Source organism: Leguminivora glycinivorella, chromosome 10, assembly GCF_023078275.1.
Source record: "Leguminivora glycinivorella isolate SPB_JAAS2020 chromosome 10, LegGlyc_1.1, whole genome shotgun sequence".
Lineage (NCBI taxonomy): Eukaryota > Metazoa > Arthropoda > Insecta > Lepidoptera > Tortricidae > Leguminivora > Leguminivora glycinivorella.
Genome location: NC_062980.1, coordinates 802,189 through 816,785, shown reverse-complemented (window position 1 = coordinate 816,785; position 14,597 = coordinate 802,189). Strand labels below are relative to the sequence as shown.

The following is a 14,597-nucleotide window of genomic DNA, read 5'->3' as shown; positions in this document are numbered from 1 at the left end:
GCGGGCGTTCACTCCGCTCGGATTTCTGCGTGGCCTAATACGATCTATAGATCCATCGATCCATGGCAGCGCGCCGGTTTCACTATCGACGGCCGTTAATCTGATGACATCATTGTGTCACTATGGGATCGATATCGTTATCTAAAGGCTATTATTAAATAAGATAAAACCGTTGAAGGAACTTGAAATTTGAATCATACGTACATACCAGTTGTAGAGGCCTACTTAATGCAGATTGGGAGGAAAGTTACAAAGATGGGAACATCACAGCCTGAGCATGTATTTATTTATACAGAAAAAAAGTATTAGGTGTGCTTTGGGCATTTACTAAGTATAAATTGCGCCCGTGTGGTGATGGGTTAAGAATTTCGACAACCCCTTTCTGCCCGTGGGTGTCGTGGAAATCGACTGTGGGATACGGTTTAAATTATGGCGAGAGCCTGGCAACCTGTCATTGCAATGACACAATTTCGTTTTCTTTTAACCCCTTATTTTCCATACAGGCGTGATTGTATGTATGTAAGTTGCGCCCAATTTATGGAGAAGTCGTCACCTTGAACCATTTTTGTGCTTTCGGATGTGTTTCTATAAAAGTTCCAAATTTGAAATGAATTGTACTTGTACAAGTACACGAGGAGTAACAAGCTATACCATTTCTCTATCATATCTTTGTTGCTGGCTTAATTAATTAGAAAGCTAAGCGTAATAAAGCTGTGTAGATGTCATCGCAGGCTGCGCTCTGGTAGCTAAGTACTAGAAATGCCGCTGCAATTAATTTAGAAACTAGAGAAGAAATGTCTGTGTAAGCAAAATTATATGAATTAAATAAATAATACCCACTTGTAAAAGGCTAGTCAAAATAGATTTTGGGGTTTAGGAAAGATGAGAACGATTTCAGACATTCTCAGAGATATTCTCAGAACAATAAACACAAGCTCCATGACAAAGGAGCTTTCAGTAACAGTAAAGCCATAGCCCCCAATAAAGAAGGAGGAAAACAGTAAAACCATGGCAGTAGTTTAAGTTGAGTAGTAGTTCCTGTCACATTCATCATTTTGTTAGGGTTTTGTCAGTTTTCAATATCTATCATATTTTAAATAATATTTCAAAATGTTCACGTGAAATAGCACCTGCCTTCTTGCTATCTCAGCCAGACGCTAGCGTATTCTCAAGACCATACACGACAATTTTTGGAATCAAATTTAAAGAAAACCATATCTCAAAAATCATTTTGATTCAGCAAGTTCAAAGAACTCGACTCGGCAGTAGTTCCGTATATTGGCTCCCTATTTTTGCACTTCTGTCGTGGCAGTTGTTCGTTCGACTCTTGAATATTCTCGAGACGAGATGAAACAGATGGATCGTATCAATGACCCGCGGACATATGTGTGAAACTTCCTTTGATATTCTTTCATTTGAAAATAGCGAATGCGTAGTGTGTTGAAGACGTAAAAAGTGCACGAGAGAACTCTTATTTACGTAGTGTATGTAATGACGTAAGTAGTCTAAATATATAAATTATTGGTTACTAGTGGATCAAATTTGTAGTACTGTACAATGTAGATGGATTGTGCGAAAGAGGATATGAGAAAGAAAGATGTGAGTGTAGTAAGTAGTTCGGTTTAGAGACTAGAGATCAAGCCACGAGCGAATTAAGAATAATGTTGTAAAGTACAGCGGGGCAAATCTCGACTGGGGGTCAAATGGGTCCATTTTTTCCATGTTTTACAATGTTTGCATTATTAAATAGAGTGTCCACCTGTTATATATTATAAGGTAGGCGTGTTCAGTGGATACTCAACATCATTGTGTAATAATGGAAAAAATAGATCAGTTACAATTGCCCCCCAGTCGAGATTTGCCCCGCTGTACCTTCCTTTATACTAGTAGTAGGTAGCGCAACATATACTTAAGTAAGTAATTTTAATTCAATTTAAAGCTCCATTGAATTTTTTGCCTGTTACTTATGTGTTTTTGCTCAGCGTGATGATCTAATGATATTATAATTGACTTAAATCTCAGACAGTACCAATTATTATCAATATCATCATAACTTGAATTGTAATCGTGCGTGAGCGGTATCTAATTAGTTTTTTTTGTTTGTTTTGCTTCATACTTTATAGGTACGTCTGGTACGTGTACGTACGTGTACTTAGTCTTGTGTGAAGTGATGTTTTGTAAATCAATCCCATGCCCTTCTCCAAACCTACGTAGATGACCTCAACAACAAATTCCTACTCGTCAACCTTCGTAGTTTGAAAATGAAGAACTAATAGACAATTTTTGCTTAGTCTCAGTTTCTATAAAAAATAATAATTTATACTTATTTCAATAGTTCATTAGAATACAAGTGCGGAAAGAGGAAGTTTGAAGCGAGAAGTGTTGATAAACTTTAAATCGACACGAGTTACGAATTTCCTCTTCGCACTTGTATCGTAGTTATCTCACGAGGTTTTTCAGTACATATGTCCCTTGAAAGTTTCGACATGACAAGTAATGACCACTTTGCGCACTAGCGCGGGAAAAAACAGCATATGGACTAAAATCATTTCAATATTACTTATTGAGTAATTTACTAACCAAACTATGACAGGTGTTCTGGTTAGTAACTACCGTTGAAGCTTAGAAGATTAAATTAAAAGATAACTTATTGTCCGTAACGGTATCGGTTCAGTTTTGAAAGCCAATTAGCTTGAATGTTATTGAATTTATGGATTAATTTCACTTCGGACTTGAATTATGATTTCGATTAAATAGACCGCTATGTCTACTGTCCAAATTAATTAGTTTTATGGAAAGTTAGTTCAGTTGTGTAGGTATTAGCAGTAGATAATTGTTTGTGTATAATATCACCATACTTTACTGTTTTTAGGGTTCCGTAGTCAACTAGGAACCCTTATAGTTTCGCCATGTCTGTCTGTCCGTCCGTCCGTCCGTCCGTCCGTCCGTCCGTCCGTCCGTCCGTCCGCGGATAATCTCAGTAACCGTAAGCACTAGAAAGCTGAAATTTGGTACTAATATGTATATCAATCACGCCAACAAAGTGCAAAAATAAAAAATGAAAAAAAATGTTTTATTAGGGTACCCCCCCTACATGTAAAGTGGGAGCTGATATTTTTTTTCATTCCAACCCCAAAGTGTGATATATTGTTGGATAGGTATTTAAAAATGAATAAGGGTTTACTAAGATCGTTTTTTGATAATATTAATATTTTCGGAAATAATCGCTCCTAAAGGAAAAAATAGTGCGTCCCCCCCCCTCTAACTTTTGAACCATATGTTTAAAAAATATGAAAAAAATCACAAAAGTAGAACTTTATAAAGACTTTCTAGGAAAATTGTTTTGAACTTGATAGGTTCAGTAGTTTTTGAGAAAAATACGGAAAACTACGGAACCCTACACTGAGCGTGGCCCGACACGCTCTTGGCCGGTTTTTTTATTGACATTAAAGTGAGCTGAAACAGTCAAATAAGTATTAAGTAACGTAATTTTTAAATCACTTTCGGCATCGTTTTTTTTTCAGCTCGATAACATGTGAATTATATTACTCATTGGACTTTATTAAAGTAACAAATATATACTTACACATTTTAAATTGATTCTAGTCTCTTTAAAATATATTAGAGCAATCGCGGTGTTCACAAATAAGTATCTAAAGTTCTAAACTAATCCTTACTATCAAATCAATACACCGTATATTGTCCAGATTTTCAACACGTTGAACATTGGACAGTCCGATATATTTAATCGCGACTATTTTATGTTATTTCTATACTACGGTAATAACAAGCAAGTGCCTTTTATGGGCGGTTACAGAAATTGCGTTAAAATAGTTTGTAAGAAAACACCAACAAATACAGGACGATAAATAATTTATAGAGATATGTGTATTTAAAGTTATTTTTTTTAGCTCAAAGGCGCTAGAATTTGACATAAATTAATTATCTACACGAGCACAGGAGAATGTTTGCTAAACTCGCTGTCCACAAAAACTAGAAATAAATTATTTTTCAGTTATTTTCAGTGAGTGGTGTCGCAAGCGGCCTCGTCCGAGATGCGATGGCCGAATGTCAGCGGTGTAGGTCGCGAACTATTTCATTTTTGAACAGTAAAAAAAATGCGAACTTTCTAATGAATTTATTTTTCACAACAATTCAAGGTGACGATTTTGATTGCAGGTAGATCAAAAGCTAATCGAGAAAATTTTCAGGTTTATTCAATGCCTAGTTTCAGCGCTGAATTTCAAACCTGGTTTTTGGACTGACTTACAGTACGTACATAACCATAAGATCAGCTTTTAGATGCATCTAATCTACTTCTCAATGTACAGTGCCCATATATAACAAATAATCGTTCTTGATGGATATTGTATCATAGGTAGGTACCTATTGCAAAAAATAACCCTTATCCTTATGAACCTGAAAAATGGCCGGCGAAGAATCAGTTGTAAGTGCTAGAATTGTCTCATAATATTTGTTTTGATCTTACGAATTGCCAATGTAGCTGCAAGAATGTGAATGTTCTGCTAGTTTTAAGTTAGATTTCGTCATTCAGAGGACAAATGATGGATGAGCAGACAGGATCACGGAAACACGTGTTGAATGCATGTTCTCGTTCAAATGCACACATACTAGATGCGTTTCTAAAGTAATATATTTATTCTTGGACAGCACCTGTCTATGCTCAAAGTCGTAAATAGTTGGATTTACGAGAGAATTGGTTGGATCCCATTACTCGTCACTGTCAATTTTACGTGCAACTTATAGACACACAAATATTTTATAATTATTAATAAAAATAATACAAATACATATGGGGTTAGATTTATGGAGATTTTAAGTACATTCCTACAAAAAATTTGTAATTTTGAAAAATCAGGTTTTTATAATCATGCTTTGAATTTTAAATCACAGACGTATATAATTAATAAATAAATCTGAAAAGAGCTACTTTAATTAGTAGGTAGGTATACATAGAAAACGTTAATTAATAATTTTATTCGACATACAAGATATTATTTCATATAACATTTAAAAAAAAATATGTTTCGTAAAAATGAAAAATATAATTTCATAATATTTCTAAAACGATCAAGAAGTAAATCTGAAGCACCAAAAAAAATCAAAAGGAACTTACGCAAAAGCTTCAGCCGAAAGCGCAATCCGGAAGTAACACCAAAGCCTATACCTAAGCCTTCTAGCCTACGTACACTACTACTATAAAAAGACCATATATAATGGCTATTGTTTGAACATAACGGTCGGCGCGCGAGCTGCGCGGGAGTGCGTCGCGGACTGCGCTCCGTCCGGCGCTGACGTCACGCCGCCCGATATAGCACGACCACCACACGAGCGATCTTCACACGTCTCAACTATTCATAAGGTTATTTTTACGGTGGACTTCTTTATGTACTTAAGTTCTTTATAGTGGGTAGGTGGTGAAATGTGTAGCCGATGTTATTTTCGCCGGCGATTTTCGTCGCTTTTCCGCGCGGGCCTTAAAACGGCAATACGGGCGGCGCGGGCGCAGATGTGTACTCGCTTTGGATTCGTTTTGGGCTTTATTAGCTTTTTAGAGATGATGGCGCGGTTTTTAGCGAGTTATGGTAATTACTGAGTAAATAATAAACAGTAGAGCTTTGTAGAAAGCTTCTGTTAGATGATTATTTGCGTTCAATTATGAACTTATTAATATTCTAAGATTTTTCTTTGAGCATGTCATAAAAAATCCTGTTCTTATCTTACCCGTTATTTTAACAGGTCTAGAATCTAGTTTATCAGATTTAATATTCAAGTAAAAGTTTACATATCAAATAAACTGTTATTTTAACCCTAACATTGCTTAGTTTCTGTCAAGGATTATTTACATACCTACCTTCTCATACTAAGAATCGTCCCTCGATTTTTTAGCGCCACCTATTAAATACTATCATAACTACACTGATGATGCCTACAAATTTATTTTTCCCCTCACTAGGTCGGAAACACGTGTTTTGTCCTTTAATACCAGCGGGTAAAAACGCATTTTATCCACTAGTGGGTAAAGTAACTTGACCTTGAATAAAGTCAAATTAACTGCTTTAAAATTGATAAAAGTAGGTGAATCTAGTAATAAAGATGATTTACCACCTGTGGAACTACTGGAAGCAGTGGTAAACGCATTTTTTGCGTTGTAGTTTCCTCGCTATAGTGAGGGGAAAAGTTTTGTGTTACACTCGGGTGCAAATGTATTTTACTTCTCGTGTGTTAAAAAACTCGCAAGTTCAGGATTCTATTCTCGAACCACTCGCTTCGCTCGTGGTTCAACTACAGAATCCTTTCACTTGCTCGTTTTTCAATTCCACACTCGGCGTTAAAATACAACTTTGCCCCCTTGTATAACAAATAACTATTTTCAAAATGTGTATTGTCATGATATTTATTTATTTATTTAAACTTTATTGCACAAATAAAACAAAAATGTACAAATGGCGGACTTAATGCCTAATGGCATTCTCTACCAGTCAACCATCGGGCTAAACAGAGACATGTAAAATGATGCAAGGAGAAGGAAAAATGACAATGGTAGAATAATCGAAAACAACTGATTAACTTCATGAAATACTTATATAATACATAAATATAAATATATGCAAACATAAATAAATATACTTACTTATAATTGATATATATTCGCAAATATATACATATATTGATGGATGCTACTCGAACTCTTGTTTCAGCAGATACTGATGTAGTACCCGCTTGAAAGCTAACTTGCTTGGGGCTTGTCTAATACTGGTATTATGATTTTGAAATAAAAAAAATAGGTACATATGTCATTGGTTCTTATAAAACATAACAACATGCAAAAATATTTGGGGAAAATATGATTTTGGCGACTTTCAGGATGCGAACAGCGCCATCTAGTTATAAGCCTAAAAGACCCATACATTTCAGGGGTACGCTTTTTTGTACGGGCTTTTTCAGTCCAGTATTAAGTCGTTCCTGGTTTCAGTCATTCCAGTGACTTAAAATATAGTACATTACGATACAAGTGCGTAAAAAAGGAAGTTCGACACGAGTTACGAATTTCCTTTTCGCACGTGTATCGTACGACGTTTTTCAGTACAGATGAGCCTCCGAAGTTTCGACCTGGCATATATAATGAAACACTTCTCGAACTAGTGCGTAAGAAAACGACCATCTGTACTGAAAATATCAATTCGTATTTGAGTATATCCGCTAAGAAAATAGCGCTCTAGGAAGAACCTAGGTCTTTCATTAAGCACATCGCTAATGAAGCTACAGTTCGCAATAGATCACCGCGCAATAAAACAAAGCGAGTGACGCGCCATCTATTTGCTCAGAAATAAACTGCCGGCTTAGCCGAAATGTCGTAGTATTAGCAGTCTGGCTCTGTCGCGCCAATTCAAAAGAGAAATAGAGATAGCTAGCTCCATAACGATAATTATAATTATTGTAAACGTTTGTGCGTCTGTGTTATCCTTAGCGGATACGGATAGCGTGCGTATCGCTCTCTGTTAAGAGGGGGTGTAAAGCCATACGGGCAAACAGGTTCGCGTGATAAAAGCTATCAGGTCATGCCGTCCTTTTCGTACTATCAGTAAGTGCGATAGGGACGCACCGACGCGATAAAGTTTATCATAATTATTATATGCGCGAGGAAATTATAAGCATTTTTGAAGTATAGATACTTTGCTTAGGGTTAATACTAGCTTTTGCCCGCGGCTTCGCTCGCGTTAGAAATCCCTTCATCCCTTCCATCCCTTCAACTATCACCACATAAAAAATCACGACAATTCGTCGCTCCGTTTTTCCGTGAAGGACGGACAAACAAACAGACACACACACTTTCCCATTTATAATATTATTCCCATTTATAATATTACTATGGATTAGTATGGATTTTCAGTTGTTAATATTTCTATCAATTTAATTTTAATGAATAGGTACTTTGTAATGTTGACATGAAAAGTGCCCCTGTGGCCTATTTGCTGAATAAATGATTTTGTGTTTGTCTGATAGTGATTTATTTTAAATATGTTTGTTTCCATTTTTTTTAGGATTTTGCATTATCCCCCTCTTAAGAGTGTGCATGTTAGGTTCATCGTCTACGTTGTTAGCTCACGATTTTAAACTGTATTGCTAACATATAAATTTTATAAACGACCAGATTAAATCGTTGCGTCTCGAATCAATATTTTTATAGCGTTCTAATCTCAGATGCAAAAACAGGATAGGTATTAAGTGCTCAAATGAATGAATGGACATTTTATGGTGTTGTCTGTGTTTGTATTAACGGCACAAGCTTTTTTAACCCCCGACGCAAAAACGACGGGGTGTTATAAGTTTGACGTGTCTGTCTGTGTGTGTGTCTGTCTGTGACATCGTAGCTCCTGAACGGATGAACCGATTTCGATTTAGTTTTTTTTGTTTGAAAGCTGAGTTAGTCAGGAGTGTTCTTAGCCACGTTTCATGAAAATCGGTCCACTATAACGCGGTCGGGGGTTTTTTCAAAATTTTAATTTTGTGGTTAGGTTATTACCGTATTGCATAGCTGTTTAGTTTGGCACGTAGGTAAAATAATAATGCTAAAATGCTACAACTCTCCAAGAGTAAAATGTATTTCGACATATTATAAAATAATATGTTAGTTTCTACGAAAGAGGTAAAATACGTTAATTAAGATAAAGAAATGGTTATTTCTCGTAAGTAGGTAATTGCGGAAAAACATACAAAAATGCAAAGAAATTGTCGCTGTAGAACGTACGAGTATATTAGCAGTCTAAATTGTGTTTTCAGCGGAAAATATCCACATTTCTGGGATTACACGGACATCGACTCGCGTGTTAGTCACACGTGTATTATTTTCCATTCAAATGTTCGAAGCTTTTCCGACGAGTTGTAATGGAAGATCTGATCAGTGTTTACGCTGCCATCTGTTGGCATTTTCACGTACTAAAATAGACGAGTGGTGCAAAAAGATGGATGTGGATTTATAGATTGGATTTATTAGGGGCATAATTAAGCTTCATTTAATTTTGTGGTTCGTTTAGTGTGGTTGGACTTAAACGTCGGTCTAAGAATAAAGTAGGTAGTTGTAATTAATCGCCTCAATGTTCTATGCGATCTGCGTATGGTCTTTTGGAACATAATTACGTACAGCAAATTTTTTATGGTTCCATAGTATATTGTAGAAGATATATTTTGGTGTTGACGACCGACACCGCATCACGCGCAATTCAGTGTCATCGCCATCGCACACAATCAATCCTGGATCGTAGAATTGCCGTGTTCTCGACATCGAAACACAACACAGTTCAAGCATATCAGCTGAAAGCCACTACTGGATATTGCTCCAGCCAAATAACTAGAATTTGGATTTGTACAAGTGGCTTACCTTGGTGTGTTGCGTAGGACGTTGTTGGTTCTGTGTTTCTGCTACATAATTCTTCATGCCAGCCATTAGCACAGTGGCTCCTAGAAACTTGTTGAGCAACGCGCTCGCTTTCGTACTCTCGCACACCCACAAGTCCACAAGTTGGACCTGGGCATCCTCAACGCACAAGTCCAGTTCTAGGAGTACTCTTAAGGGTAAGATGGGGGTCGAGTCTCTCCTAGAACCTGTGCCTACAGTTTGACACTGTGGTTCCAGCACAAAGCTGGATTTGCTGTTGTCCTACTAGTACTCTATATAATATACCTAAGTGGCTTACCTTCGTGTGCTGCGAGGGACGTTGCTGGTTCTGTGCTTCAGCCACGTAGTTCTTCATGCCGGCCATGAGCACGGTGGCTCCCAGGAACTTGTTGAGCAGCGCGCGCGCTTCCGTGTCTTCGTTTGTGTCGCCTTGTTCGATTACTGGAAGTAAAATATCGGTTTAAATTTGCTTATTCGGGAAAAACAACATTGTAATCCTGCTTTTTTTTAGAATAACCTATTTTTTTAACACACAATATCTTATCTTAAAAAATAAAATAAAAAATGCAAGCCAACAAAAACTTTTTCATGCAATAACTAGTCACATTTTACATCAAGTTTTGTGTCATATTCACAGACTGAGATTATTCAATAATTTTTCGGCAATTTACACATAGAATTTTTATAATCAGAATTTAATCTGCTATTGGTTCTCTGAACTCAAAGAACTCAAAAATATCAGGCTCTGTAAGAACAATTACCGAATAAAGCAGAAAAAACTTGTATGAAGTTCTATTTTTGAATTTTTTTCAGTTAACTAAAGTGAAGTGTAATGAAATATTATAGTTGACTAAGTGTCAAATATTATCCAACACTGAAAAGTTGGCACATATAGTTTAGTCTGTGGTGTCCTAATTGACAGATTAAAGTCGACGAGTAGAAAAAAAATAATTTTGGGCCAAATTTTTAAGAATAGGTAATAGGTACTAACAAAGGTAAGACAGAGTATTCCCAATATTTCGTTTTGTAAAACGTTTCTTATAGTTCATTTTCGAGCAACGATCGGTCTGATTTCGGACATTGGCAAATCGCCATTAGGGAACAGCTTTTAAAACCCGAGTCGTTATTTATCTTAATAGCAGGTAATAAAAACAAATGAATAAACTTATATTCCAGAAACCGATGCTATAAAACTGTATCCTTGTAGACAGGTAGGTAGGTATACAGATGTAGTGCTTCAGAAACGTTCGTATTCGGTCATACCTACTAGTTCAGACAGTGTCAGTACGTCTTGTACTGAGCCTGACTGAAAAAGCATGATACGGTCGTACGTTTCCCTAAAAATACGAAGGAAAAGCTTTTCGTAGGTACATTGAAGTTTTGTTTTAAAATTTTAGTCGGATATTTCTTTAATCCTACTACTTAGGTCCACTTGCACCAACAACTTAACTCAGGGTTAGTGGGCTATCATCTGTCAAATTCCATATAAAATGGTGGGTTAACCCTCGGGTTAATCCTCCATTTTCGTTGGTGCAAGAGGCCCTTAGATATTTAAAAAAATAAAGCTGATCAAGTCATCGTACTACACCGAGTGCGTAAGTAGGACGTCACCAAAAAGCTTTATTTAGGTAACATTAAACACAAGGAAAATTTGACTCGACATCTGTTATTAATCAAGTGAGTACATTCATTTTCAACAAAATTTATGCCATGAATTTGGTTGTAATGTATTAAAAATTAAGTCCGTAACATTGTAAGGAAACAGTAAATAACGAATCTCGGTGACGTTCACAAGTCAACTCGCGACGTTGGAGACACTTTGTCTGAATGTGATGTGCTGATGTATACATATATCTGCAGTTAAACATGTATTTGTTATTTATTATTTATTTATTTGTAACTTAAGGCTGATTTTATTATTTATCACGACAACTTAAGCTTTTCGCACTACATTTGTACCTACTTATTAATCGGCAATATCAGCGTTCTTCATCCTAGTCAATTATCCCGTACCCCAGTGACCTTCGTTGTCCTGTCCAGGAAGGATCGCTCCTGCGTTGTTCCCCCCACTCTCGTTGTTGTAGTGGTAGCAGTACGACCGCCGTGGCGTTCATGCGGTGGTAGTACCACCGTTTTATCAGTTGAATAGTTGTAATAATACTCAATTACTCACCAATATCAGCGTTCTTCATCCTGGTCAAGATGTCCTGTACCCCAGTGACCTTCGTTGTACTGTCCAGGAAGGACTGCGCTCGTTGTTGTAGTGGTAAGACCGTATTTCAGCGTTCCCACTCTAGTCGTTGTGGTGCGTCTTTCCCCCACTCTAGTCGTTGTGGTGGTAGTGGTAGTGGTGCGACCGCCGTGGCGTTCAGTGGTGGTGGTGGTGCGACCGTTGCGGTCGCTTGTGGTGGTGATGATGGCGTCTTCGACTGAGCCGAGGCTGTGCTCGCTGTCCGTACGCGCTAGACCTGGGGGCAAAAATTTCTGTGAGAAATACTGCTTTTTTGTTGCTTTTAAGTCATGGGTTGCGTGCACAATAGGCGAGATGACTAAAAAAAAACGAATTAGTCCGTCAGTAAGATTATCAAAGAATTATAGACACGTATTTTTTCTTTTTTCTCGTAAACGAAAAATGACGACGGTAGGTACAGTGCGTTGAATTTTCGCGTGACGTCACGCCTAGGTACAATTTTTACTTAGAAGTGACATCACAAGAATCACAAGCCCCCACTCCGGAACTTTGATGCTCTATATCTTTGTATTTTTTCATTAATTAGAAAAAGCGAAAAATAAGTGTTCAGTATTTTTGGACGATCTAACTGACGGACTAAACAGAATGCCATTTTTTTTATGTAGGTAGTCGTCATCCCTATTGCACATTCTTCACTTGCGGAATATCGAAGGTGAAAAAAGTAAAGTTCTTCCTTTTTGGATAAGTCTGAGCGACGTACTAACCTCACATGGACGGCCTTGGTTTTCCTAATATTGACCTTGAGATCTTTTTAATGAAATGCATGGGCACGATTTAATCAACAATTAAAATTTAAATTGTATTTCATTCATAACGTTACATTATCGTGTCAAGCTATTTAAATTCGATTTGATTGAATTGTGAAATTATTTGTTTTGAACCTTGAATGTAACTTTTCCAATGGATAAAAACAATAAGGTACATTGACGTTTTGTTTTACACTTTCGTCGGGTCTTTCTTTAATCCTAATTAGATATTTAAAAAAATAAAGCTGATCAAGTCATCGTACTACACAGAGTGCGTAAGTATGACGTCACCAAAAAGCTTTATTTAGGTAACATTAAACACAAGGAAAATTGGACTCGACATCTGTTATTAATCAAGTGAGTACATTCATTTTCAACAAAATTTATGCCATGAATTTGGTTGTAATGTATTAAAAATTAAGTCCGTTACATTGTAGCCAACAAGTGTAAGGAAACAGTAAATAACGAATCTCGGTGACATTTACAAGTCAACTCGCGACGTTGAAGACACGTTGTCTGAATGTGATGTGCTGATGTAAATACTTATATCTGCAGTTAAACATGTGTTTGTATTTGTATCTTAATTTATCACGCGGACCGACCGCACGGAGCGATCCGCACCGGACTAATATGTAAAGTTTAGAGAGCGTTTTAGAGTAAGTCCGTTTTCACATTATCCGATCCGATATCGGATCGGATAATGTGAAAACGTACTAAAGCGGACGGTCCGCGTGACGGTCACTACCAGCCTAATGTACTGTAGGTTTTCTGAGTCAATGTCTCCAGAGGGACAGTATAATAAAGAGTACTATCGTACAGTATGGCCACTCCCGCTCCCCGCTGAAAGTGCCACCCACCCCTCTCGGATACCTCACAGTTACCGCCTGTCAAAAACGCGAACAGTCGACCTGTCATATCTAACTCATACAAGCACAGTACGCGTTCACCTACACGTGCTTAGACTGTGTGCTACCTACGCGCCTCTTTAATATATTTGATCGCCAGTGTCCGAGGTTTGCCAGAGGAAAGTTCCAATAACGAATTAATCGCTTCTAAAATGATGTGTAAAACTTACCAGCGTGTTGTGAAGAGTCGCTGGACACGCTGTCTCGCAGGCCGGCGCTGCGCAGGATCAGACCAGCTTTTGGATACGCGCTCCGCTCGCTCTTCGTTGTATCAGCTGTCAACAAGCATTTATCTTAGCTGAAATGTATGTGTATTGAATACCTGGTCTACGGAAATGAGTCCTCTCACGAACTCTGGGAGTGAGTATTACCTGCCTACTTAATATTAAGTACCTACCTAATTTTAAAATTAACTCTACATACTACGTACATTTCAATAATTAATTTAATTAAGCAAAAGGGCCATTTTTTTCAAAGTTGTCAACCCGACTTTTTTTTATTTGGAACTTTTTATGAGGTTTCCACTCAGAATCGAGAGCTCTTTCATTCCTAATGGGAGAAAAAAAGTGACCCAACATAACCCCATTCCGTTACCATTTTTTCATATATTCTGTATGGCGGTAACGGAATGGAAGGTTTCAAAAATGTAAATCTTGGATATTTTCTTTCCTATCAGGATCAAAATACCTCGCGATTCTGAGTATAAATCGCGTAAAAAACACCCATGTTACAAAAAAGTGGGGTGGAAAACTTTGAAATAATGTGCCCAAAAACACTTTATAAAGTTACACTTCTTTGATTTTTGCAAGGTATTTTAGCAGTAACAATTACATAAAGCAGGTTGTACGTTTGTATGGTTTCATATTCACAATACTGTGGTTCGCATTTACCAGTTATTTGATCTGGACGGTAAACCAATTATAATAAAGTACCATTTGACCAAATATTTAGGTACTAGGAACGAAGTCGCAATAGAGACAAATGATTTGTGAACAGATTGGTTAAAGACAGAAAGTTGATTGCGAAACCTATAATGGCGGGTGGCACGCGATATGGGTACGTGCGTTTTGTTTCGGTCAGTTCCGTATGCGTTTTTTTAAATTCGTAATTCTATTTAAACTTTTTATGCATTTCAGCAAAACTTATCTGTCTACATTAGTGTAAAAGAGATGATTATCTGTAAACCAGACTTTTTTTTTTTAGACTTTTATCACAACTGTGTAATAATGAATAGTTTAGCTTTGCATGATTGGTCGCACACAAGATCTTTATAC

General features: G+C 37.0%; 1 protein-coding gene across 1 annotated transcript in view; it reads right to left on the bottom strand.

Annotated features, from left to right (window-relative positions):
* Positions 1 to 14,597, bottom strand: part of LOC125230324 (serine/arginine repetitive matrix protein 2) — a 114,661-nt gene that overhangs the window by 33,393 nt on the left and 66,671 nt on the right. Inside the window, exons 11-14 of the mRNA XM_048135455.1 lie at positions 13,494 to 13,598; positions 11,731 to 11,889; positions 11,595 to 11,672; positions 9,720 to 9,862 (exon numbers count right to left, since the gene is read on the bottom strand). Of these exons, the coding sequence (XP_047991412.1) occupies positions 9,720 to 9,862; positions 11,595 to 11,672; positions 11,731 to 11,889; positions 13,494 to 13,598 (485 nt within the window). The remainder of the gene's footprint in view (positions 1 to 9,719; positions 9,863 to 11,594; positions 11,673 to 11,730; positions 11,890 to 13,493; positions 13,599 to 14,597) is intronic.